General features: G+C 46.2%; 1 protein-coding gene across 1 annotated transcript in view; it reads left to right on the top strand.

Moving 5' to 3' along the window:
• Positions 1-2,923: 2,923 nt before the first annotated feature.
• Positions 2,924-24,410, top strand: part of LOC112241284 (dynein axonemal heavy chain 6-like) — a gene marked incomplete at its 5' end in the record, with an annotated part of 106,484 nt that continues 84,997 nt past the window's right edge. Inside the window, 11 exon segments of the mRNA XM_042316679.1 lie at positions 2,924-3,061; positions 3,736-3,889; positions 3,999-4,161; positions 7,542-7,561; positions 7,564-7,648; positions 8,093-8,219; positions 9,926-10,138; positions 10,979-11,200; positions 11,371-11,493; positions 18,845-19,027; positions 19,344-19,487. Of these exon segments, the coding sequence (XP_042172613.1) occupies positions 2,924-3,061; positions 3,736-3,889; positions 3,999-4,161; positions 7,542-7,561; positions 7,564-7,648; positions 8,093-8,219; positions 9,926-10,138; positions 10,979-11,200; positions 11,371-11,493; positions 18,845-19,027; positions 19,344-19,487 (1,572 nt within the window).

The following is a 24,410-nucleotide window of genomic DNA, read 5'->3' as shown; positions in this document are numbered from 1 at the left end:
GGTAGCTCTAATGAACTTGTCCCTCTGTAGAGGTAACTCTGGGATTCTTCCTTTCCATAAGTGATTCTCTGAGAGCCAGTTTCATCATCGCTTTTTGCGACTGCGCAAACAACTTTCAAGTTCTTAATTTTCCTGATTGATTGACCTTCATGTCTTAAAAAAAATGATGGACCGTAGTTTCTCTTTGCTTATTTGAGCTGTTCTTGCCATCATATGGACTTGGTCTTTTACCAAATAGGGCTGTCTTCTGTGTCTGCACCCTACCTTGTCACAACACAACTGATTGGCTCGTCATTGTCTCTGTAGGATCTTTCCATCCATTATCTGATTGTATGTCTCTCTAGGATCTCTCTAGGATCTCTCCATCCATTAACCCATTGTATCTCTCTAGGATCTCTCCACCCATGAACCTGTTGTATCTCTCTAGGATCTCTCCATCCATTAACCCATTGTATCTCTCTAGGATCTCTCCACCCATGAACCTGTTATCTCTAGGATCTACTCCACCCATTATCCTGTTGTATCTCTCTCTCTAGGATCTCTCCATCCATTATTGCCTGTTGTATGTCTCTCCCAGGATCTCTCCACCCATTAGCCTGTTGTACATCTCTCTAGGATCTCTCACCCATTAACCTGTTGTATCTCTCTAGGATCTCTTCACCCATTAACCTGTTGTGTCTCTCTAGGATCTCTCTGGATCTCTCCATCTATTAACCTATTTGTCTCTCTCTAGGATCTCTCTAGGATCTATCCATCTATTAACCTGTTATCTCTCTCTAGGATCTCTCCATCTATTAACCTGTTGTCTATCTCAAGGATCTCTCTAGGATCTCTCCATCTATTAACCTGTTGTCTCTCTCTGGGATGTCTCTAGGATCTCTCCATCTATTAACCTGTTGTACATGTCTCTAGGATCTCTCTAGGATCTCTCCATCTATTAACCTGTTGTCTCTCTCTAGGATCTCTCTAGGATCTCTCCATCTATTAACCTGTTGTCTCTCTCTAGGATCTCTCCATCTATTAACCTGTTGTGTCTCTAGGATCTCTATGATCTCTCTTAGGATCTCTCCCATCTACTAACCTGTTTGTCTCTCTCTAGGATCTCTCCATCTATTAACCTGTTGTCTTGCTCTAGGATCTCTCCATCTATTAACCTGTTGACTTGCTCTAGGATCTCCATCCATTAACCCATTCTATGTCTCTCTAGGATCTCTCAGGATCTCTCCACCCACTAACCTGTTGTTTCTCTCTAGGATCTCTCCATCCATTAACCCATTGTATGTCTCTCTAGGATCTCTCTAGGATCTCTCCACCCACTAACCTGTTGTCTCTCTCTAGGATCTCTCCACCCACTAACCTGTTGTCTCTCTAGGATCTCTCTACCCACTAACCTGTTGTCTCTCTCTAGGATCTCTCCATCCATGAACCTGTTGTATCTCTCTAGGATCTCTCCACCCATTAACCTATTGTCTCTCTCTAGGATCTCTCTAGGATCTCTCCACCCATTAACCTGTTGTATCTCTCTAGGATCTCTCCACCCATTAACCTGTTGTATGTCTCTCTAGGATCTCTCTAGGATCTCTCCATCTATTAACCTGTTGTCTCTCTCTGGGATCTCTTCACCCATTAACCTGTTGTATGTCTCTCTAGGATCTCTCTAGGATCTCTCCATCTATTAACCTGTTGTCTCTCTCTAGGATCTCTTCACCCATTAACCTGTTGTATGTCTCTCTAGGATCTCTCTCTCCATCTATTAACCTGTTGTCTCTCTCTAGGATCTCTCCAGGATCTCTAGATTAATCTCCTGTTGTCTCTCTCTAGGATCTCTCTAGGATCTCTCCATCTATTAACCTGTTGTCTCTCTCTAGGATCTCTAGATCTCTTAGGATCTCTCCATCTAGTTGTCTCTTCAGATCTCTAGATAGGGATCTCTAGGATCTCTCCATCTATTAACTCTGTTGTCTCTCTAGGATCTCTAGGATCTTCCATCTATTAACCTGTTGTCTCCATCTAGGATCTCTAGGATCTCTCCATCTATTAACCTGTTGTCTCTCTCTAGATCTCTCTAGGATCTCTCCATCTATTAACCTGTTGTCTCTCTCTAGGATCTCTAGGATCTCTCTAGATTTCCATCTATTAACTGTTGTCTCTCTCTAGGATCTCTAGGATCTCTCTAGGATCTCTCCATCTATTAACCCATTGTCTCTCTCTAGGATCTCTCCACCCATAGGATCTCTCTAGGATCTCTCCATCCATTATCCTGTTGTATGTCTCTCTAGGATCTCTCTAGGATCTCTCCATCTATTAACCCATTGTATCTCTCTAGGGATCTCTCTAGATCTCTCCATCCATGAACCTGTTGTATGTCTCTCTAGGATCCTAGGATTTATCCTCTATTAACCTGTTGTCTCTCTCTAGGATCTCTCACCCATTAACCCATTGTATGTCTCTAGATCGTTGCTACCTGTGTCTGAACTCTTCAGTTAGATCTTGGTGGGGGCTCCAGCACCCAGCTGGAACAGGGAAGTATGTCTCTACGGATCAAGGCTCTGTCCATCCAGTGTGTCGTCTTCAACTGTTCTGATGGACTGGACTACAGGTACTGATTAGACTGACCAGCACAGAACCTTCTATTCCAGGGTTTCCAAACTCAGTCCTGCCCTAGCACTGCACGTTCTGAGTCAAATAATCAGAGCCTGATGATGAGTTGGTTATTTCAATCAGCTGTTTGGGGAACCCTGTTCTCTCCCCCTTTCCTTTACCCTTCTAATCCCAACCTCTGTCTCTCTCTCTCCTATTGTCTTTGTTTTACCCAGACACTAACACTAGGGGGACAGTGTCACCACAGCAGTGGATCTTCTTCATAATGAAGGATCCTGTTTTATTCCTGCTATCTGTAACCAATCACCTGTCTGTGTTGTAGATGATGGGGAAGTTCTTCAGTGGTCTGGCCCAATCAGGGGCCTGGTGTTGTTTTGATGAGTTTAACCGCATCGACATTGAGGTGCTGTCTGTCATCGCCCAGCAACTCATTACTATCCGCAATGCCAAGATGGCCAAGGTATACCTCCCTTTTCCCCTGTCTGTCCCAATATCTTTACATTTAGAAACTGGGTGGTTCGAGCCCTGAATGCTGATTGGCTGAAATCCATGGTATGAGACAGTATACCACCAGTATGACAAAACGTTTATTTTTTACTGCTCTAATTATGTTGATAACCAGTTTATAATAGCATTAAGGCAGCCTGGTTGTTTTGTTATATGGCCAATGTAGCACGGCTAAGGGCTGTATCAGGCACTCTGCGTTGTGTCGTGCTTAAGAACAGCCATTAGCCGTGGTATATTGGCCAATAACCACAGCTCCTCAGGCCTTATTGCTGGAATATATCACAAATACTGTATATACTGGTACCTACAACTCACCACCATCCACAATGTGAAGATGGCCAAGGTATAGCTACACCTGGTCACCACAGCCTTCCTAGTTCTAACCTCCATCCATCACACCAGTCAGGCAAGATTGATGTCCGCTCGGCTGAAGAAGTTGTTAGCCCTCTGAACTAAAGCCTGGATATCAGGTTTGTTTCTTCAGACCTCAGTGTAACAGAGGTAGTTTAACTAACAGAATCGTCTGTTCCTGTTGTCACGGTGATGTGTACACTACCTAAGAAAACGACACGGTAGATGCTCACAACCCGGTTCAGTCCTCCGTGTCATGTGGTCTCTGTCTTGTAGCTGTCCAGGTTCATGTTTGAGGGCAGAGAGATCAAGCTGGTGATGACATGTGCTGCCTTCATCACTATGAACCCAGGCTACGCTGGACGCACTGAGCTCCCTGACAACCTCAAAGCCCTGTTCAGACCCATAGCCATGATGGTGCCCAACTATGCCTGATCGCTGAGGTAACTGGGGGGCTGGGGATGTGTTACGATGCTGAGGTCATTTGTAGCTGGGGACCAGATCATTGACTTCCGTTTCTCCCCCTCCATGCTTCCATTCTCTCCTCCTCCAGGTGATCCTCTACTCTGAGGTTTTGAGTCCAGTAAGACTCTGGCCCGAAAGATGACCCCAGATGTACAAGCTGTGTTCTGAGCAGCTCTCCCAACAGGACCACTATGACTTCGGCATGAGGGCCGTCAAGTCTGTCCTCGTCATGGCAGGGTAGGACCCACAGGGGTGCCATTCTATACTGGTCTAGGGTTGGACACACAGGGGTGCTATTCTATACCGGTCTAGGGTAGGACACACAGGGGTGCTATTCTATACTGGTCTAGGGTAGGACACACAGGGGTGCTATTCTATACTGGTCTAGGGTAGGACACACAGGGGGTGCTATTCTATACCGGTCTAGGGTAGGACACACAGGGGTGCTGTTCTATACTGGTCTAGGGGTAGGACACACAGGGGTGCTGTTCTATACCGGTCTAGGGTAGGACACACAGGGGTGCTATTCTATACCGTCTAGGGTAGGACCCACAGGGGTGCTATTCTATGCTGGTCTAGTAGGACACACAGGGGTGCTGTTCTATACTGGTCTAGGGTAGGACACACAGGGGTGCTATTCTATACCGTCTCTATTCTATACTGGTCTAGGGTAGGACACACAGGGGTGCTGTTCTATACCGGTCTAGGGTAGGACACACAGGGGTGATATTCTATACTGGTCTAGGGTAGGACACACAGGGGGTGCTATTCTATACTGGTCTAGGTAGGACCCACAGGGGGTGCTATTCTATACTGGTCTAGGCTAGGACACAACGTTGTACCCACCCTGTTCAATCAAAGTTGCAAACCGGTATCTGTTAGATTTTGGGGGTAAAAACAAGGTACTTTTGAACTCGTCATGACCAGATAGGACACAGAGAAAAACAGAACTCTATTCAATCAAAACCACCAGCCGGTATCTGACAGTTTCTGGGCTTATGAAAAACAAGGTAAAGGTCATGTACAAATCAGATTGAAACGATATTCAGTTGTATCCTCATAGTGCCGTTTACAGATCTCCCTCTGCCCAGAACCCTCTACCCAGAACCCTCTACCCTTATGCATTTTACAGCCACTTCTATGCAAATGTGAACCTTTGGTAGCGTTCCCAATGGCTCCATCATCCCTATGCAGTGCACTGCTTTTGACCAGCTTTATATAGGGAATAAGGTGCCATTTGGGACACATACCTTATTGTCAAAGCTGAGAGTGACACAGTGCAGGATGGTGACAGGAAGAGCAGACTAGACAAGGGAAATGCCTTGTTTCCTCTCTGCAGGGCTGACTCAGAGAGAATAAGATAGTAGCATATGACCTCCTGCCTGGTCTACTGACCCGTTCCTCATCACACGACAGCTCCCTGACAGGAAGGACTGAGACACTGTATCAACATCATATTAAAGATGATTGGCATCATTCAGATCCTCCTGGTCTAGATGTGGTAGTAATGTCCCCTGTCTGTCCCATCCATCACACTCCTGGTCTAGATGTGGTAGTAATGTCCCCTGTCTGTCCCATCCATCACACTCCTGGTCTAGATGTGGTAGTAATGTCCCCTGTCTGTCCCATCCATCACACTCCTGGTCTAGATGTGGTAGTAATGTCCCCTGTCTGTCCCATCCATCACACTCCTGGTCTAGATGTGGTAGTAATGTCCCCTGTCTGTCCCATCCATCACACTCCTGGTCTAGATGTGGTAGTAATGTCCCTGTCTGTCCCATCCATCACACTCCTGGTCTAGATGTGGTAGTAATGTCCCCTGTCTGTCCCATCCATCACACTCCTGGTCTAGATGTGGTAGTAATGTCCCCTGTCTGTCCCATCCATCACACTCCTGGTCTAGATGTGGTAGTAATGTCCCCTGTCTGTCCCATCCATCACACTTCATCCCAGATTGACTCACGCAGCTTCTGTCTTGTCACAGGGTGAGCTGTTCATTTTACAGGTGTGTGAATAACAAGCCCTCTGACTGTTTAGAGCCACCCTCTTCTGTCTGTCTCATTCACTTTTTACTACCGCTGTAAATCCAATGTAATGGGCCTGCCATTATCAGCCTGTGGGTGTGTGTGTGTGTGTGATCCAGCACTCCACATTATTAATGCATGGGTTGGTGAACAGTCACTGGGGAACCATCATCCACCTTGATTAGCCGAGCTCTGGGAAAGGAGGGAGGGAGGATGACAGGAGGAGAGAGGAGAGGAATTCACTTCTACCTAACAACCTCCAACCAAGCTGTGTGTCTGCATGTGTGTTTGTGTGTAACAGAGAGATGGTGAGTGTGTTTAAAGTGATGTTTCAGTTCAGTGACCTTTAGACGGCCCGGTGATGTTTCAGTTCAGTGACCTTTAGACGACCCGGTGATGCATTCAGTTCAGTGACCTTTAGACGACCCGGTGATGTTTCAGTTCAGTGACCTTTAGACGACCGGTGATGTTTCAGTTCAGTGACCTTTAGGCGACCCGGTGATGTTTCAGTTCAGTGACCTTTAGACGACCCGGTGATGTTTCAGTTCAGTGACCTTTAGACGACCCGGTGATGTTTCAGTTCAGTGACCTTTAGACGACCCGGTGATGTTTCAGTTCAGTGACCTTTAGACGACCCGGTGATGTTTCAGTTCAGTGACCTTTAGACGACCCGGTGATGTTTCAGTTCAGTGACCTTTAGACGACCCGGTGATGTTTCAGTTCAGTGACCTTTAGACGACCCGGTGATGCATTCAGTTCAGTGACCTTTAGACGACCCGGTGATGTTTCAGTTCAGTGACCTTTAGACGACCCGGTGATGTTTCAGTTCAGTGACCTTTAGACGACCCGGTGATGTTTCAGTTCAGTGACCTTTAGACGACCAGGAAGTGATTTAAAGTTAAATACATTTGAAATACTGTAAATAGCTTATCATTTTCATTGTATTGAAAATGTATTGAAAAAAATATGAGATTTTGACTCTCGGAAGAGAGAGGGACCCCCACATTTATAGAGAATGCATTATGTTGTGCGTGTGACCCCACAGCTCTCTGAAGAGAGAGGGACCCCCACATTCATAGAGAATGTATTATGTTGTGCGTGTGACCCCCTGCAGCTCTCTGAAGAGAGAGGGACCCCCACATTCATAGAAAATGCATTATGTTGTGTGTGTGACCCCCGACAGCTCTCTGAAGAGAGAGGGACCCCCACATTTATAGAGAATGCCTTATGTTGTGCGTGTGACCCCCGACAGCTCTCTGAAGAGAGAGGGACCCCCACATTTATAGAGAATGCATTATGTTGTGCGTGTGACCCCGACAGCTCTCTGAAGAGAGAGGGACCCCCACATTCATAGAGAATGTATTATGTTGTGCGTGTGACCCCCTGCAGCTCTCTGAAGAGAGAGGGACCCCACATTCATAGAAAATGCATTATGTTGTGTGTGTGACCCCCGCAGCTCTCTGAAGAGAGAGGGACCCCCACATTTATAGAGAATGCCTTATGTTGTGTGTGTGACCCCCGACAGCTCTCTGAAGAGAGAGGACCCCCACATTTATAGAGAATGCCTTATGTTGTGTGTGTGACCCCCTGCAGCTCTCTGAAGAGAGAGAACCCCACCTGAGTGAAGACGTGGTTCTGATCAGGGCTCTGAGAGACTCCAATCTGCCCAAGTTCCTCACAGACGATGCTGCGCTCTTTGGGTGAGAGAACACACACACACACACACACACACACACACACACACACACACACACACACACACACACACACACACACAGACAAACCAATGGTGTCCCACAGCTAATGTTAGAGCACTATGGAGAAGAATAGAACGTTCCACTGTTATATGGTCATCATGCCTCATCATGCCTCATCATGCCTCATCATGCCTTATCATGCCTCATCATGCCTCATCATGCCTCATCATGCCTCATCATGCCTCATCATGCCTTATCATGCCTCATCATGCCTCATCATGCCTCATCATGCCTCATCATGCCTCATCATGCCTTATCATGCCTCATCATGCCTCATCATGCCTCATCATGCCTCATCATGCCTTACTGACGTGTGTTTGTCCGTATGACGGCTCTCTGTGTGTTTCTGTATATGACGGCTCTGTGTCTGTGTGTTCTCTGCTCTAGTGGCATCATGTCTGACCTGTTCCCTGGCGTGTCCATCCCTGAACATGACTACGGTGTTCTCCAAACCACCATCCTGGAGTCTCTAGTGAAACGCAACCTGCAGCCCCTACCCAGCATGACGCACAAGGTACTGACCCCTACCCAGCATGACGCACAAGGTACTGACTGACCCTACCCAGCATGACGCACAAGGTACTGACTGACCCTACCCAGCATGACGCACAAGGTACTGACTGACCCTACCCAGCATGACGCACAAGGTACTGACTGACCCTACCCAGCATGACGCACAAGGTACTGACTGACCCTACCCAGCATGACGCACAATGTACTGACTGACCCTACCCAGCATGACCACAAGGTACTGACTGACCCTACCCAGCATGACCACAATGTACTGACTGACCCTACCCAGCATGACCAATGTACTGAGACCCTACCCAGCATGACTGGTACCCCTACCCAGCATGACCAACAAGGTACTGACTGACCCTACCCAGCATGACCAACAAGGTACAGACTGACCCTACCCAGCATGACCAACAAGGTACAGACTGACCCTACCCAGCATGACCAACAAGGTACTGACTGACCCTACCCAGCATGACCAACAAGGTACTGACTGACCCTACCCAGCATGACCAACAGGTACTGACTGACCCTACCCAGCATGACCAACAAGGTACAGACTGACCCTACCCAGCATGACCCAAGGTACTGACTGACCCTACCCAGCATGACCAACAAGGTACAGACTGACCCTACCCAGCATGACCAACAAGGTACAGACTGACCCTACCCAGCATGACCAACAAGGTACAGACCGACCCTACCCAGCATGACGCACAGGTGATCTCCTACCCAGCATGACCAACAAGGTACAGACTGATCCCTTCCTCTCCCTCCCCCAGGTGATCTCTGTGTGGTTGTAACCCTCTCCTCCCTCCCTCCAGGTGATCTCTGTGTGGTTGTAACCCTTCCTCTCCCTCCCTCCAGGTGATCTCTGTGTGGTTGTAACCCTTTCTCTCCCTCCCCCAGGTGATCTCTGTGTGGTTGTAACCCTTCCTCTCCCTCCCTCCAGGTAATCTCTGTGTGGTTGTAACCCTTCCTCTCCCTCCCTCCAGGTGATCTCTGTGTGGTTGTAACCCTTCCTCTCCCTCCCTCCAGGTGATCTCTGTGTGGTTGTAACCCTTCCTCTCCCTCCCTCCAGGTGATCTGTGTGTGGTGGTAACCCTCTCCCTCCCTCCCTCCAGGTGATCTCTGTGTGGTTATAACCCTTCCTCTCCCTCCCTCCAGGTGATCTCTGTGTGGTTGTAACCCTCTCCCTCCCCCAGGTGATCTCTGTGTGGTTGTAACCCTCTCCCTCCCTCCAGGTGATCTCTGTGTGGTTGTAACCCTCTCCCTCCCTCCAGGTGATCTCTGTGTGGTTGTAACCCTCCTCCCTCCCTCCAGGTGATCTCTGTGTGGTTGTAACCCTTCCTCTCCCTCCCTCCAGGTGATCTCTGTGTGGTTGTAACCCTTCCTCCCCTCCCCCAGGTGATCTCTGTGTGGTTGTAACCCTTCCTCCCTCCCTCCAGGTGATCTCTGTGTGGTTGTAACCCTTCCTTTCCCCCTCCAGGTGATCTCTGTGTGGTTGTAACCCTTCCTCTCCCTCCCTCCAGGTGATCTCTGTGTGGTTGTAACCCTTCCTCTCCCTCCCTCCAGGTGATCTCTGTGTGGTTGTAACCCTTCCTCTCCCTCCCTCCAGGTGATCTCTGTGTGGTTGTAACCCTTCCTCTCCCTCCCTCCAGGTGATCTCTGTGTGGTTGTAACCCTTCCTCTCCCTCCCTCCAGGTGATCCAGCTGTATGAGACCATGATAGTACGTCATGGTGTGATGTTGGTGGGGCCTACAGGTGGAGGGAAGACCACGGTCTACTCCATCCTGTCTGATACCTTAGATACCCTGTGGCAGGCTGGCCACGGGAAACACAACCCCTTTTACCTCCCGGTCAAGACATACGTCCTCAACCCCAAGTCTGTCACCATGGGAGAGCTCTACGGAGAGGTACGCCTGGCTGACAATTCATCTGTGCACTAACAGACTCACATACTGTCGTTTCATTTCAACCATTTGATGCCTATGATGTACTGAGGGCTTTGCGGATGTTAATAAAGCTATAGGGGCTGATTCTCTTGACCTCTTCTCACTGCAGCTCTCTGCTCCACTTACAGAACCACTGACCTTTATTTTAACCTGACTATTGTTTCTGGTGTTCTCCTTTAAGATCTGGAAAGTGGCGCATGTCCTCCCCTACATGAAGGAGGAGATCCTTCTGACTTAGATAACTACTGTCCAATTTCCCGACCAACTTTTAGCGAAGAACTTTTTAAACTTCTCACTGTTCTTAATATGAACCAATCCGGTTTTAGACCTGGACACAGCACCGGTTCAGCTTCTACGGTTATTCTAGGTGATGTGTTAAATTGCTTGGATCATAAAAAAATCATTCTGCTGCCTTATTTATAGACCTTTCCAAGGCCTTTGACACTGTTGACCATCACATTATCATTCAAAGGCTGACTGAAATAGGTCTGGGTCAGGCTTTTTGCAAGTGGTTTGAGAATGATCTGTCAGACAGACCTCAATGCATGATCTCTGATGGTGTTCAGTCTAGTTTCCTGGATATTACAAAAGGTGTACCGCAGGGGTCTGTACTGGGACCTGTTCTCTTTACTATTTATGTCAATAATACTGGTCTATCTGTTAACTTGTAATATTCATCTGTATGCAGAAGACAGTGTTTACTCACTCACTTGCTATTGGTTTTTACCAATGTGTATATACAAACATAGGTCACAAAGTGCATAACATGAGCCCCTAACCTTTAATCCCTGACCCCTACAGGTGAACATATTGACCCTGGAGTGGCGTGACGGCCTGATGGCGCTCAGCGTGCGAGCGGCCTGCAATGACACCAGCGATGACCACAAGTGGATCGTGTCGGACGGTCCGGTGGACGCGCTGTGGATTGAGAATATGAACACGGTCCTGGACGACAACAAGATGCTGTGTCTGGCCAACAGCGAACGCATCAAACTGACCCCGTCTATACACATGGTGTTTGAGGTCAGAGAGGGGTCAGGGGTTATAGGTTAGGGGTCCCTCTTCATTGCGTTCTAGTGTTGATGACAATCGGGACAGTCACTATGGACGTCTTTGACATGAACAGATAATAGTGACATGTTAAAGATCCAGACTTTGTAAATGCTCTGCAACCTCTGTGTTGTGTGTCTCAGGTCCAGGACTTATCGGTGGCGTCCCCAGCCACAGTGAGTCGCTGTGGGATGGTCTACATCGACTCTAACGAACTCAAATGGATGCCCTATGTCCAGACCTGGATCACTGGCCTGGCTAAAAAGGTGATTTGCCAGTCTCCTTAACATGGTCCAGACCTGGATCACTGGCCTGGCTAACAAGGTGATTTACCAGTCTCCTTAACATGGTCCAGACCTGGATCACTGGCCTGACTAACAAGGGGATTTACCAGTCTCCTTAACATGGTCCAGACCTGGATCACTGTTCTGACTAACAAGGTGATTTACCAGTCTCCTTAACATGGTCCAGACCTGGATTACTGGCCTGACTAACAAGGTGATTTACCAGTCTCATGGTCTAGACCTGGATCACTGGCCTGGCTAACAAGGTGATTTACCATTCTCCTTAACATGGTCCAGACCTGGATCACTGTTCTGACTAACAAGGTGATTTACCAGTCTCATGATCCAGACCTGGATCACTGGCCTGGCTAACAAGATGATTTACCAGTCTCCTTAACATGGTCCAGACCTGGATCACTGGCCTGGCTAACAAGGTGATTTACCAGACCTGGATCACTGTTCTGACTAACAAGGTGATTTACCAGTCTCCTTAACATGGTCCAGACCTGGATCACTGTTCTGGCTAACAAGGTGATTTACCAGTCTCCTTAACATGGTCCAGACCTGGATCACTGTTCTGACTAACAAGGTGATTTACCAGTCTCCTTAACATGGTCCAGACCTGGATCACTGTTCTGACTAACAAGGTGATTTACCAGTCTCCTTAACATGGTCCAGACCTGGATCACTAGCCTGGCTAACAAGGTGATTTACCAGTCTCCTTAACATGGTCCAGACCTGGATCACTGGCCTGACTAACAAGGGGATTTACCAGTCTCCTTAACATGGTCCAGACCTGGATCACTGTTCTGACTAACAAGGTGATTTACCAGTCTCCTTAACATGGTCCAGACCTGGATCACTGGCCTGACTAACAAGGTGATTTACCAGTCTCCTTAACATGGTCCAGACCTGGATCACTGTTCTGACTAACAAGGTGATTTACCAGTCTCATGGTCCAGACCTGGATCACTGGCCTGGCTAACAAGATGATTTACCAGTCTCCTTAACATGGTCCAGACCTGGATCACTGGCCTGGCTAACAAGGGGATTTACCAGTCTCCTTAACATGATCCAGACCTGGATCACTGTTCTGACTAACAAGGTGATTTACCAGTCTCCTTAACATGGTCCAGACCTGGATCACTGTTCTGGCTAACAAGGTGATTTACCAGTCTCCTTAACATGGTCCAGACCTGGATCACTGTTCTGACTAACAAGGTGATTTACCAGTCTCAACATGGTCCAGACCTGGATCACTGTTCTGACTAACAAGGTGATTTACCAGTCTCCTTAACATGGTCCAGACCTGGATCACTGGCCTGACTAACAAGGTGATTTACCAGTCTCCTTAACATGGTCCAGACCTGGATCACTGTTCTGACTAACAAGGTGATTTACCAGTCTCATGGTCCAGACCTGGATCACTGGCCTGGCTAACAAGATGATTTACCAGTCTCCTTAACATGGTCCAGACCTGGATCACTGGCCTGTTCTGACTAACAAGGTGATTTACCAGTCTCCTTAACATGGTCCAGACCTGGATCACTGTTCTGACTAACAAGGTGATTTACCAGTCTCCTTAACATGGTCCAGACCTGGATCACTGTTCTGACTAACAAGGTGATTTACCAGTCTCCTTAACATGGTCCAGACCTGGATCACTGTTCTGACTAACAAGGTGATTTACCAGTCTCATGGTCCAGACCTGGATCACTGGCCTGGCTAACAAGGTGATTTACCAGTCTCCTTAACATGGTCCAGACCTGGATCACTGGCCTGGCTAACAAGGTGATTTACCAGTCTCCTTAACATGGTCCAGACCTGGATCACTGTTCTGACTAACAAGGTGATTTACCAGTCTCCTTAACATGGTCCAGACCTGGATCACTGTTCTGACTAACAAGGTGATTTACTGGTTGGATCACTGTTCTGACTAACAAGGTGATTTACCAGTCTCCTTAACATGGTCCAGACCTGGATCACTGGCCTGACTAACAAGGTGATTTACCAGTCTGATGGTCCAGACCTGGATCACTGGCCTGGCTAACAAGGTGATGTCTCCTTAACATGGTCCAGACCTGGATCACTGGCTGACTAACAAGGTGATTTACCAGTCTCCTTAACATGGTCCAGACCTGGATCACTGTTCTGGCTAACAAGGTGATTTACCAGTCTCCTTAACATGGTCCAGACCTGGATCACTGTTCTGACTAACAAGGTGATTTACCAGTCTCCTTAACATGGTCCAGACCTGGATCACTGTTCTGACTAACAAGGTGATTTACCAGTCTCATGGTCCAGACCTGGATCACTGGCCTGGCTAACAAGGTGATTTACCAGTCTCCTTAACATGGTCCAGACCTGGATCACTGGCCTGACTAACAAGGTGATTTACCAGTCTCCTTAACATGGTCCAGACCTGGATCACTGTTCTGACTAACAAGGTGATTTACCAGTCTCCTTAACATGGTCCAGACCTGGATCACTGTTCTGACTAACAAGGTGATTTACCAGTCTCATGGTCCAGACCTGGATCCAGTCTCCTTAACATGGTCCAGACCTGGATCACTGGCCTGGCTAACAAGGTGATTTACCAGTCTCCTTAACATGGTCCAGACCTGGATCACTGGCCTGACTAACAAGGGGATTTACCATTCTCCTAAACATGGTCCAGACCTGGATCACTGGCCTGGCTAACAAGGTGATTTACCAGTCTCCTTAACATGGTCCAGACCTGGATCACTGGCCTGGCTAACAAGGTGATTTACCAGTCTCCTTAACATGGTCAACCTGGATCACTGGCCTGGCTAACAAGGTGATTTACCAGTCTCCTTAACATGGTCCAGACCTGGATCACTGGCCTGGCTAACAAGGTGATTTACCAGTCTCCTTAACATGGTCCAGACCTGGATCACTGATTGACTAACAAGGTGATTTACCAGTCTCATGGTCCAGACCTGGATCACTGGCCTGGCTAACAAGGTGATTTACCAGACCATGGTCCAGACCTGGATCACTGTTCTGACTAACAAGGTGATTTACCAGATTTACCAACAAGTGATTTACTCTCCTTAACATGGTCCAGACCTGGATCACTGGCCTGGCTAACAAGGTGATTTACCAGTCTCCTTAACATGGTCCAGACCTGGATCACTGTTCTGACTAACAAGGTGATTTACCAGTCTCCTTAACATGGTCCAGACCTGGATCACTGTTCTGGCTAACAAGGTGATTTACCAGTCTCCTTAACATGGTCCAGACCTGGATCACTGTTCTGATAACAAGGTGATTTACCAGTCTCCTTAACATGGTCCAGACCTGGATCACTGTTCTGACTAACAAGGTGATTTACCAGTCTGGTCCAGACCTGGATCACTGGCCTGGCTAACAAGGTGATTTACCAGTCTCCTTAACATGGTCCAGACCTGGATCACTGTTCTGACTAACAAGGTGATTTACCAGTCTCCTTAACATGGTCCAGACCTGGATCACTGTTCTGACTAACAAGGTGATTTACCAGTCTCCTTAACATGGTCCAGACCTGGATCACTGGCCTGACTAACAAGGTGATTTACCAGTCTCCTTAACATGGTCCAGACCTGGATCACTGTTCTGACTAACAAGGTGATTTACCAGTCTCATGGTCCAGACCTGGAACTGGCCTGGCTAACAAGATGATTTACCAGTCTCCTTAACATGGTCCAGACCTGGATCACTGGCCTGGCTAACAAGGGGATTTACCAGTCTCCTTAACATGGTCCAGACCTGGATCACTGTTCTGACTAACAAGGTGATTTACCAGTCTCCTTAACATGGTCCAGACCTGGATCACTGTTCTGGCTAACAAGGTGATTTACCAGTCTCCTTAACATGGTCCAGACCTGGATCACTGTTCTGACTAACAAGGTGATTTACCAGTCTCCTTAACATGGTCCAGACCTGGATCACTGTTCTGACTAACAAGGTGATTTACCAGTCTCCTTAACATGGTCCAGACCTGGATCACTGGCCTGACTAACAAGGTGATTTACCAGTCTCCTTAACATGGTCCAGACCTGGATCACTGTTCTGACTAACAAGGTGATTTACCAGTCTCATGGTCCAGACCTGGATCACTGGCCTGGCTAACAAGATGATTTACCAGTCTCCTTAACATGGTCCAGACCTGGATCACTGGCCTGGCTAACAAGGGGATTTACCAGTCTCCTTAACATGATCCAGACCTGGATCACTGTTCTGACTAACAAGGTGATTTACCAGTCTCCTTAACATGGTCCAGACCTGGATCACTGTTCTGGCTAACAAGGTGATTTACCAGTCTCCTTAACATGGTCCAGACCTGGATCACTGTTCTGACTAACAAGGTGATTTACCAGTCTCCTTAACATGGTCCAGACCTGGATCACTGTTCTGACTAACAAGGTGATTTACCAGTCTCATGGTCCAGACCTGGATCACTGGCCTGGCTAACAAGGTGATTTACCAGTCTCCTTAACATGGTCCACACCTGGATCACTGGCCTGGCTAACAAGGTGATTTACCAGTCTCCTTAACATGGTCCAGACCTGGATCACTGTTCTGACTAACAAGGTGATTTACCAGTCTCCTTAACATGGTCCAGACCTGGATCACTGTTCTGACTAACAAGGTGATTTACCAGTCTCATGGTCCAGACCTGGATCACTGTTCTGACTAACAAGGTGATTTACCAGTCTCCTTAACATGGTCCAGACCTGGATCACTGGCCTGACTAACAAGGTGATTTACCAGTCTCCTAACATGGTCCAGACCTGGATCACTGGCCTGGCTAACAAGGTGATTTACCAGTCTCCTTAACATGGTCCAGACCTGGATCACTGGCCTGACTAACAAGGTGATTTACCAGTCTCCTTAACATGGTCCAGACCTGGATCACTGGCCTGATTTACTAACAAGACCTGGATTTACTAACAAGGTGATTTACTCTCCTTAACATGGTCCAGACCTGGATCTCATGGTCCAGACCTGGATCACTGGCCTGGCTAACAAGGTGATTTACCAGTCTCCTTAACATGGTCCAGACCTGGATCACTGGCCTGGCTAACAAGGTGATTTACCAGTCTCCTTAACATGGTCCAGACCTGGATCACTGTTCTGACTAACAAGGTGATTTACCAGTCTCTTAACATGGTCCAGACCTGGATCACTGTTCTGACTAACAAGGTGATTTACCAGTCTCATGGTCCAGACCTGGATCACTGTTCTGACTAACAAGGTGATTTACCAGTCTCCTTAACATGGTCCAGACCTGGATCACTGGCCTGACTAACAAGGTGATTTACCAGTCTGATGGTCCAGACCTGGATCACTGGCCTGGCTAACAAGGTGATATACCATTCTCCTTAACATGGTCCAGACCTGGATCACTGGCCTGGCTAACAAGGTGATTTACCAGTCTCCTTAACATGGTCCAGACCTGGATCACTGGCCTGACTAACAAGGGGATTTACCATTCTCCTTAACATGGTCCACACCTGGATCACTGGCCTGGCTAACAAGGTGATTTACCATTCTCCTTAACATGGTCCAGACCTGGATCACTGGCCTGGCTAACAAGGTGATTTACCATTCTCCTTAACATGGTCCAGACCTGGATCACTGGCCTGGCTAACAAGGTGATTTACCATTCTCCTGATGGTCCAGACCTGGATCACTGGCCTGACTAACAAGGTGATTTCCTGCGCTGATCACATCTCTACTCCATCAGAATATACATCTACCATGTCTTCATAATCATAACGCCCCTCTGTGGAAGTAGCTGTGGGCTCAGTCAAGCCTGTTTGGAAATCTGTATTCTCATGTTATCGTTCTGTGAAGATCACAGAGAATGTCGCCTGTCTCAGACCAAAGACAGAGATGTATCTAACTATATAGATGGCTAGAATGGTACTCCTACCGTCAGTGTCAGCAGATCCATCATAAACATCAACCACCACAACACATCACCTCTAACCTCTAACCTTTACACATTCTCTCTTGCATCATTAGAGGAGGATCCTGTGAACTGTCCCTGTCTTTATGATAACTGTCTTTAAATGGTTTTATATCCTTCCTCGTACTGCTGCTGCTGTTTCTGATGTTATAGCTGACAGATGATACAGACCTACAGTGTTGTCAGAGATGGGTTATATCTGCTGTTGTTTCTGATGTTATAGCAGACAGATGTTACAGACCTACAGTGTTGTCAGAGATGGGTTATATCTGCTGTTGTTTCTGATGTTACAGACCTACAGTGTTGTCAGAGATGGGTTATATCTGCTGTTGTTTCTGATGTTATAGCAGACAGATGTTACAGACCTACAGTGTTGTCAGAGATGGGTTATATCTGCTGTTGTTTCTGATGTTACAGACCTACAGTGTTGTCAGAGATGGGTTATATCTGCTCAGAGACCTACAGTGTTGTCAGAGATTTATATCTGCTGTTGTTTCTGATGTTACAGACCTACAGTGTTGTCAGAGATGGGTTATATCTGCTGTTGTGTCTGATGTTACAGACCTACAGTGTTGTCAGAGATGGGTTTTATCTGCTGTTGTTTCTGATGTTATAGCAGACAGATGTTACAGACCTACAGTGTTGTCAGAGATGGGTTTTATCTGCTGTTGTGTCTGATGTTACAGACCTACAGTGTTGTCAGAGATGGGTTTTATCTGCTGTTGTTTCTGATGTTATAGCAGACAGATGTTACAGACCTACAGTGTTGTCAGAGATGGGTTATATCTGCTGTTGTTTCTGATGTTACAGACCTACAGTGTTGTCAGAGATGGGTTATATCTGCTGTTGTGTCTGATGTTACAGACCTACAGTGTTGTCAGAGATGGGTTATATCTGCTGTTGTTTCTGATGTTACAGACCTACAGTGTTGTCAGAGATGGGTTATATCTGCTGTTGTTTCTGATGATGTTACAGACCTACAGTGTTGTCAGAGATGGGTTATATCTGCTGTTGTTTCTGATGTTACAGACCTACAGTGTTGTCAGAGATGGGTTATATCTGGGTTTCTGATGTTACAGACCTGTTGTCAGGGATGGGTTTTATCTGCTGTTGTGTCTGATGTTATAGCTGACAGATGATGTATCTTGATTACTGTCTATTGAGTTATTGGTTGACATGGATCTTTATCTTAATTCAAAAGCCAACTTTTACCTGTTTTTTCTTGATGTCCTGATCATACATTTAACTTGCCCTGCTTCTCACTCTCTCTGCCCTCTCTGCCCTCTCTGCTCTCTCTGCCCTCTCTGTTGCTGTCTCCCCCTATCCTCCTCTCCCTTCTACCTCCTCCTCCCCCCCCAGCTCCCTGAAGCGGTGTGTGTGTACCTGTTGGCGTTGTTTGAGCAGTACGTGGAGAAGGGTCTTCAGTTTGTGTGGAAGCGTTGTGTCCAGGCCATGGGCCAGGTGGACATCAGTAAGGTCACTACCCTCTGCTGCCTGTTGGAGGCGCTGCTGCTGGGAGACGGAAGACCAGACCTCAAGATGGTAGGCTAAATGTTACTAGAGCGCAGCATGACCACAACCACATGTTAACCAGTCATTATACACATCTTTAAACTGGGTGGTTCGAGCCCTGAAAGCTGATTGGCTGACAGACGTGGTATATCAGACCGTATTCCACAGGTATGACAAAACATTTCTTTTTTACTTCTCTAATTACGTTGTCGACCAGTTTATAATAGCAATAAGGCACCTCGGGCGGGGTTTGTGGTATATGGCCAATAGAGCACACGTGTGTGTGTGTGTGTGTGTGTGTGTGTGTGTGTGTGTGTGTGTGTGTTTTTTCTTTATTTTTTTCTAGGAAGCTAAGCACCTGAACAGTGTGTTGTGTCAGACGTTTGTGTTCTGCTACCTGTGGTCTGTGGGGGGTAACCTGACTGACAGCCACTGGGATGCCTTCGACAGCTTCGTCAGACAACAGTTTGAAGACAATAATGATGCCAAGGTTAGTAGGGCCTTCATCACCATTGCTATAATCATCATCATAGTCAGAATAATTATACTAATAATAATTATCATTGTCATCATTTGTAGTCAGAATTATAATAATCATCATTATTGTCAGAATTGTAATCATCATCATAGTCAGAATTATGATCATCATCATAGTCAGAATTATGATCATCATCATAGTCAGAATTATAATCATCATCATCATAGTCAGAATTATAATCATCATCGTCATAGTGAGAATTATAATCATCTACAGCATGCCATGCTTATCACACACACAGGGGGGCAGAGACACACTATATACTGTTTTCTTTTCCATACCATCAGAAGACTACATTTAAAAAAATACTGCATTTCCAGACAGGTTCAAAGCTTTATCTATTACCAGGGTCCAACATAACCTGCCCTGACTGCCATACATATTACTGAAGGCCAACACTCCTCGCCAGGTGCTAGCTAGTATTAGCATGCTACAGAGGTGTAAATGGGGATTCTGTCCTGTTTTCTTCTAAGGTTCGATTTTCTTATCTGAAACTCCATGGGCAAGAACTAGGACCAGACCCTTTCTGCCTGGCTAGAATTTTCTCTTTCAAGCCGAACTGAACTCGAGAACCAACTTCTCTCGTTAAAATCTGCATATGTAACATCGACATTAGTCAAAACATTTATTTTGATTTCCACAATGCCACTTGCCCACTACCAAAGGATAAACAGCTGCCCACTACCACAGGATAAACAGCTGCCCACTACCACAGGATAAACAGCTGCCCACTACCACAGGATAAACAGCTGCCCACTACCACAGGATAAACAGCTGCCCACTACCACAGGATAAACAGCTGCCCACTACCACAGGATAAACAGCTGCCCACTACCACAGGATAAACAGCTGCCCACTACCACAGGATAAACAGCTGCCCACTACCATTGATACAGGATAAACAGCTGCCCACTACCACAGGATAAACAGCTGTGTGATTATGTCTATCCATTGATACAGCAGAACACAGTGAGACAGTCCTGCCCAGTAGCACAGGATAAACAGCTGTGGTGATCACAGTCTATCCATTGATACAGCAGAACACAGTGAGACAGTCCTGCCCAGTAGCACAGGATAAACAGCTGTGGTGATCACAGTCTATCCATTGATACAGCAGAACACAGTGAGACAGTCCTGCCCAGTAGCACAGGATAAACAGCTGTGGTGATCACAGTCTATCCATTGATACAGCAGAACACAGTGAGACAGTCCTGCCCAGTAGCACAGCGGGTCGGACTTTGTTTACACAAGACAACACGTCACAAATTTTTTTACTTCTGAAAAACTGCACCAAACACCTTAAGTAGATGTATTGATAAATGTCCTACTGCGTCAAACACCTAAGCTAGACCTATTGATAAATGTCCTACTGCGTCAAACACCTTAGCTAGACGTATTGATAAATAGCCTACTGCATCAAACACCTTAGCTAGACGTATTGATAAATAGCCTACTGCATCAAACACCTTAGCTGGATGTATTGATAAATAGCCTACTGCATCAAACACCTTAGCTGGATGTATTGATAAATGTCCTACTGCATCAAACACCTTAGGTAGATTTATTGAGAAATGGCCTACTGCGTCAAACACCTGAGCTAGATGTATTGAGACATATCCTACTGCACCCAACACCTGAGCTAGATGTATTGATAAATATCCTACTGCACCCAACACCTTAGGTAGATGCATTAGAAAAGGTCTACTGCATCAGACACCTTAGGTAGATGTATTGAGAAATGGCCTTCTGCATCAAACACTTGAGCTAGATTTATTGATAATTGTCCTACTGCATCACACACCTGAGGTAGATGTATTGATAAATATCCTACTGCACCCAACACCTTAGGTAGATGTATTGATAAATATCCTACTGCACCCAACACCTGAGCTAGAAGTATTGATAAATGTCCTACTGCATCACACACCTTAGGTAGATGTATTGATAAATATCCTACTGCACCCAACACCTGAGCTAGATGTATTGATAAATGTTCTACTGCATCACACACCTTAGGTAGATGTATTGATAAATATCCTACTGCATCACACACCTGAGCTAGAAGTATTGATAAATGTCCTACTGCATCACACACCTTAGGTAGATGTATTGATAAATATCCTACTGCATCACACACCTTAGGTAGATGTAAACTTCCCCGACTAAATGCTCCTTTGCAAAAACGTCTAAATTAATGACAGATTTCTTGAGTTATCTTAAATTCATTCTGACTCTTTTTTAGGAAGTGATACTGGCTTTGTTCCTATGGTGTCTCATGGGGGACAAACATCAGTAACTGCCACATCAATCCACACCTCCAAGACTGACAATTTTCTTCATAAGCAACAGATAAACACTTGCTGAATCGGTGCGTTCAGTCACACTTTAAGTCCTCTGAAAGGGTTTAAAATCAAATAGAGGCCTTACCTGTGGAATCAATTCAGTCTGTAGACTGCTACCAATTATTAACATCTGACGAAGACTGCTACCAATTATTAACATCTATTATTAACATCTGACGAAGACTGCTACCAATGATTAACATCTGACGAAGACTGCTACCAATTATTAACATCTGACGAAGACTGCTACCAATTATCAACATCTGACGAAGACTGCTACCAATTATCAACATCTGACGAAGACTGCTACCAATTATCAACATCTGACGAAGACTGCTACCAATTATCAACATCTGACGAAGACCGCTACCAATTATCAACATCTGACGAAGACTGCTACCAATTATCAACATCTGACGAAGACTGCTACCAATTATCAACATCTGACAAAGACTGCTACCAATTATCAACATCTGACGAAGACTGCTACCAATTATGAACATCTGACAGACTGCTACCAATTATCAACATCTGACGAAGACTGCTACCAATTATCAACATCTGACGAAGACTGCTACCAATTATCAACGTCTGACGAAGACTGCTACCAATTATCAACATCTGACGAAGACTGCTACCATTATAAGTGTATTCAGTTGTTTTTATCAATTGGAAATGTGCAACAAAAACATGTGCTGTAAAGGCCGTTTTAGTAGATGGATATGAACATATTGAAATGAACATCTCTAAAGGTATCGGTAGGAAAACCTCTGTCTGTCCCCTCAGAAATAAGGACAGCAGGTGAACGAGGCTGGAAGAGAAGGAGATTTCATATACCTGCTGAGAACTTTCAATGTATTTCATCATGCCATCAATGGAGACTATGGTTGCCATTGGTTGGTATCACAGTAATGATATCCAATAGGAACTCTCTACTTTCCTGTTCTGGAAGTGTCCCCGGGGTTGTAACAGTGTAATGATGGATAGAATGTTGTATTCCTTGAGTGAGTCTGTGGAGGAGTAGAATATGCATCATTTACCTGTTAGTGGAGTGAGAGAGTGTGAGGGAGAAAGGATGAAGGCCGAATGTGTTATGGTCCATAACTAACAGATATGATTTGTCCTGGAGATCTAAACATGCATGCACACACACCCCCAGACACCAACACAAGGCTGGTGAAGTCTGTCTCTGGGGATAACTCATGTGCAGCTCAGAGAACCTGAGGCGACTGTCGCTCTGTCTTCTGTGGAGTTAGGGGCCATTATGTACCCATTCACATTCCTATCTACTGTGGAGTTAGGGGGCATTGTGTACCAGTTAATATTCCTGTCTACTGTGGAGTTAGGGCCATTATGTACACATTAATATTCCTGACTACTGTGGAGTTAGGCCCATTATGTACACATTAATATTCCTGTCTACTGTGGAGTTAGGGCCATTATGTACACATTAATATTCCTGACTACTGTGGAGTTAGGGGGCATTGTGTACACATTCATATCCCTGTGTGTGTGTAATGATATGTGTGCCAGTGTCCGTGCCCGCTAGCCCTGGAGTTGGTGGCTGGCTCTCGCTGACAGTAAACTAACCACACTCACCTCCAACAGCAGGACACCAAGTCCAGGGGGACAAACAAAGCACACAAACTCTCACACACTGCAGGGGGAGGAACACAAACTCTCACACACTGCAGGGGGAGGAACACAAACTCTCACACACTGCAGGGGGAGGAACACAAACTCTCACACACTGCAGGGGGAGGAACACAAACTCTCACACACTGCAGGGGAGGAACACAAACTCTCACACACTGCAGGGGGAGGAACACAAACTCTCACACACTGCAGGGGGAGGAACACAAACTCTCACACACTGCAGGGGGAGGAACACAAACTCTCACACACTGCAGGGGGAGGAACACAAACTCTCACACACTGCAGGGGGGAGGTTCTAGTAACATTTAGCCTATCATCTTGAGGTCTGGTCACACACTGCAGAACACATGCGCAGGGCGGTGAAAACACAGTCAACAACTAAGAGCACAGGCTTCTCCACACAGGCTCCTCCAGGCATCAGTTACCTTAACATAGAGACACACAGGCCTGCACCCTTTAATGGCGTTCTGACCACCAAACTGTGTCATCCTGACATGGATTTGTAAATAGTAAATACTATCATCCCTGTTAGATCTACATGACTTAGGGACAGTAAATACTATCAACCCTGTTAGATCTGTATGACTTAGGGACAGTAAATACTATCAACCCTGTTAGATCTGTATGACTTAGGGACAGTAAATACTATCAACCCTGTTAGATCTGTATGACTTAGTAAATACTATCAACCCTGTTAGATCTGTATGACTTAGGGACAGTAAATACTATCATCCCTGTTAGATCTGTATGACTTACAAATGTTAGATCTTATGACTTAGGGACAGTAAATACTATCATCCCTGTTAGATCTGTATGACTTAGGGACTGTAAATACTATCAACCCTGTTAGATCTGTATGACTTAGGGACAGTAAATA

The sequence above is a fragment of the Oncorhynchus tshawytscha genome, unplaced genomic scaffold, assembly GCF_018296145.1.
Source record: "Oncorhynchus tshawytscha isolate Ot180627B unplaced genomic scaffold, Otsh_v2.0 Un_contig_1538_pilon_pilon, whole genome shotgun sequence".
Lineage (NCBI taxonomy): Eukaryota > Metazoa > Chordata > Actinopteri > Salmoniformes > Salmonidae > Oncorhynchus > Oncorhynchus tshawytscha.
Note: the sequence above shows the minus strand (reverse complement) of the source record. Positions and strands in the feature narration are given on the sequence as shown.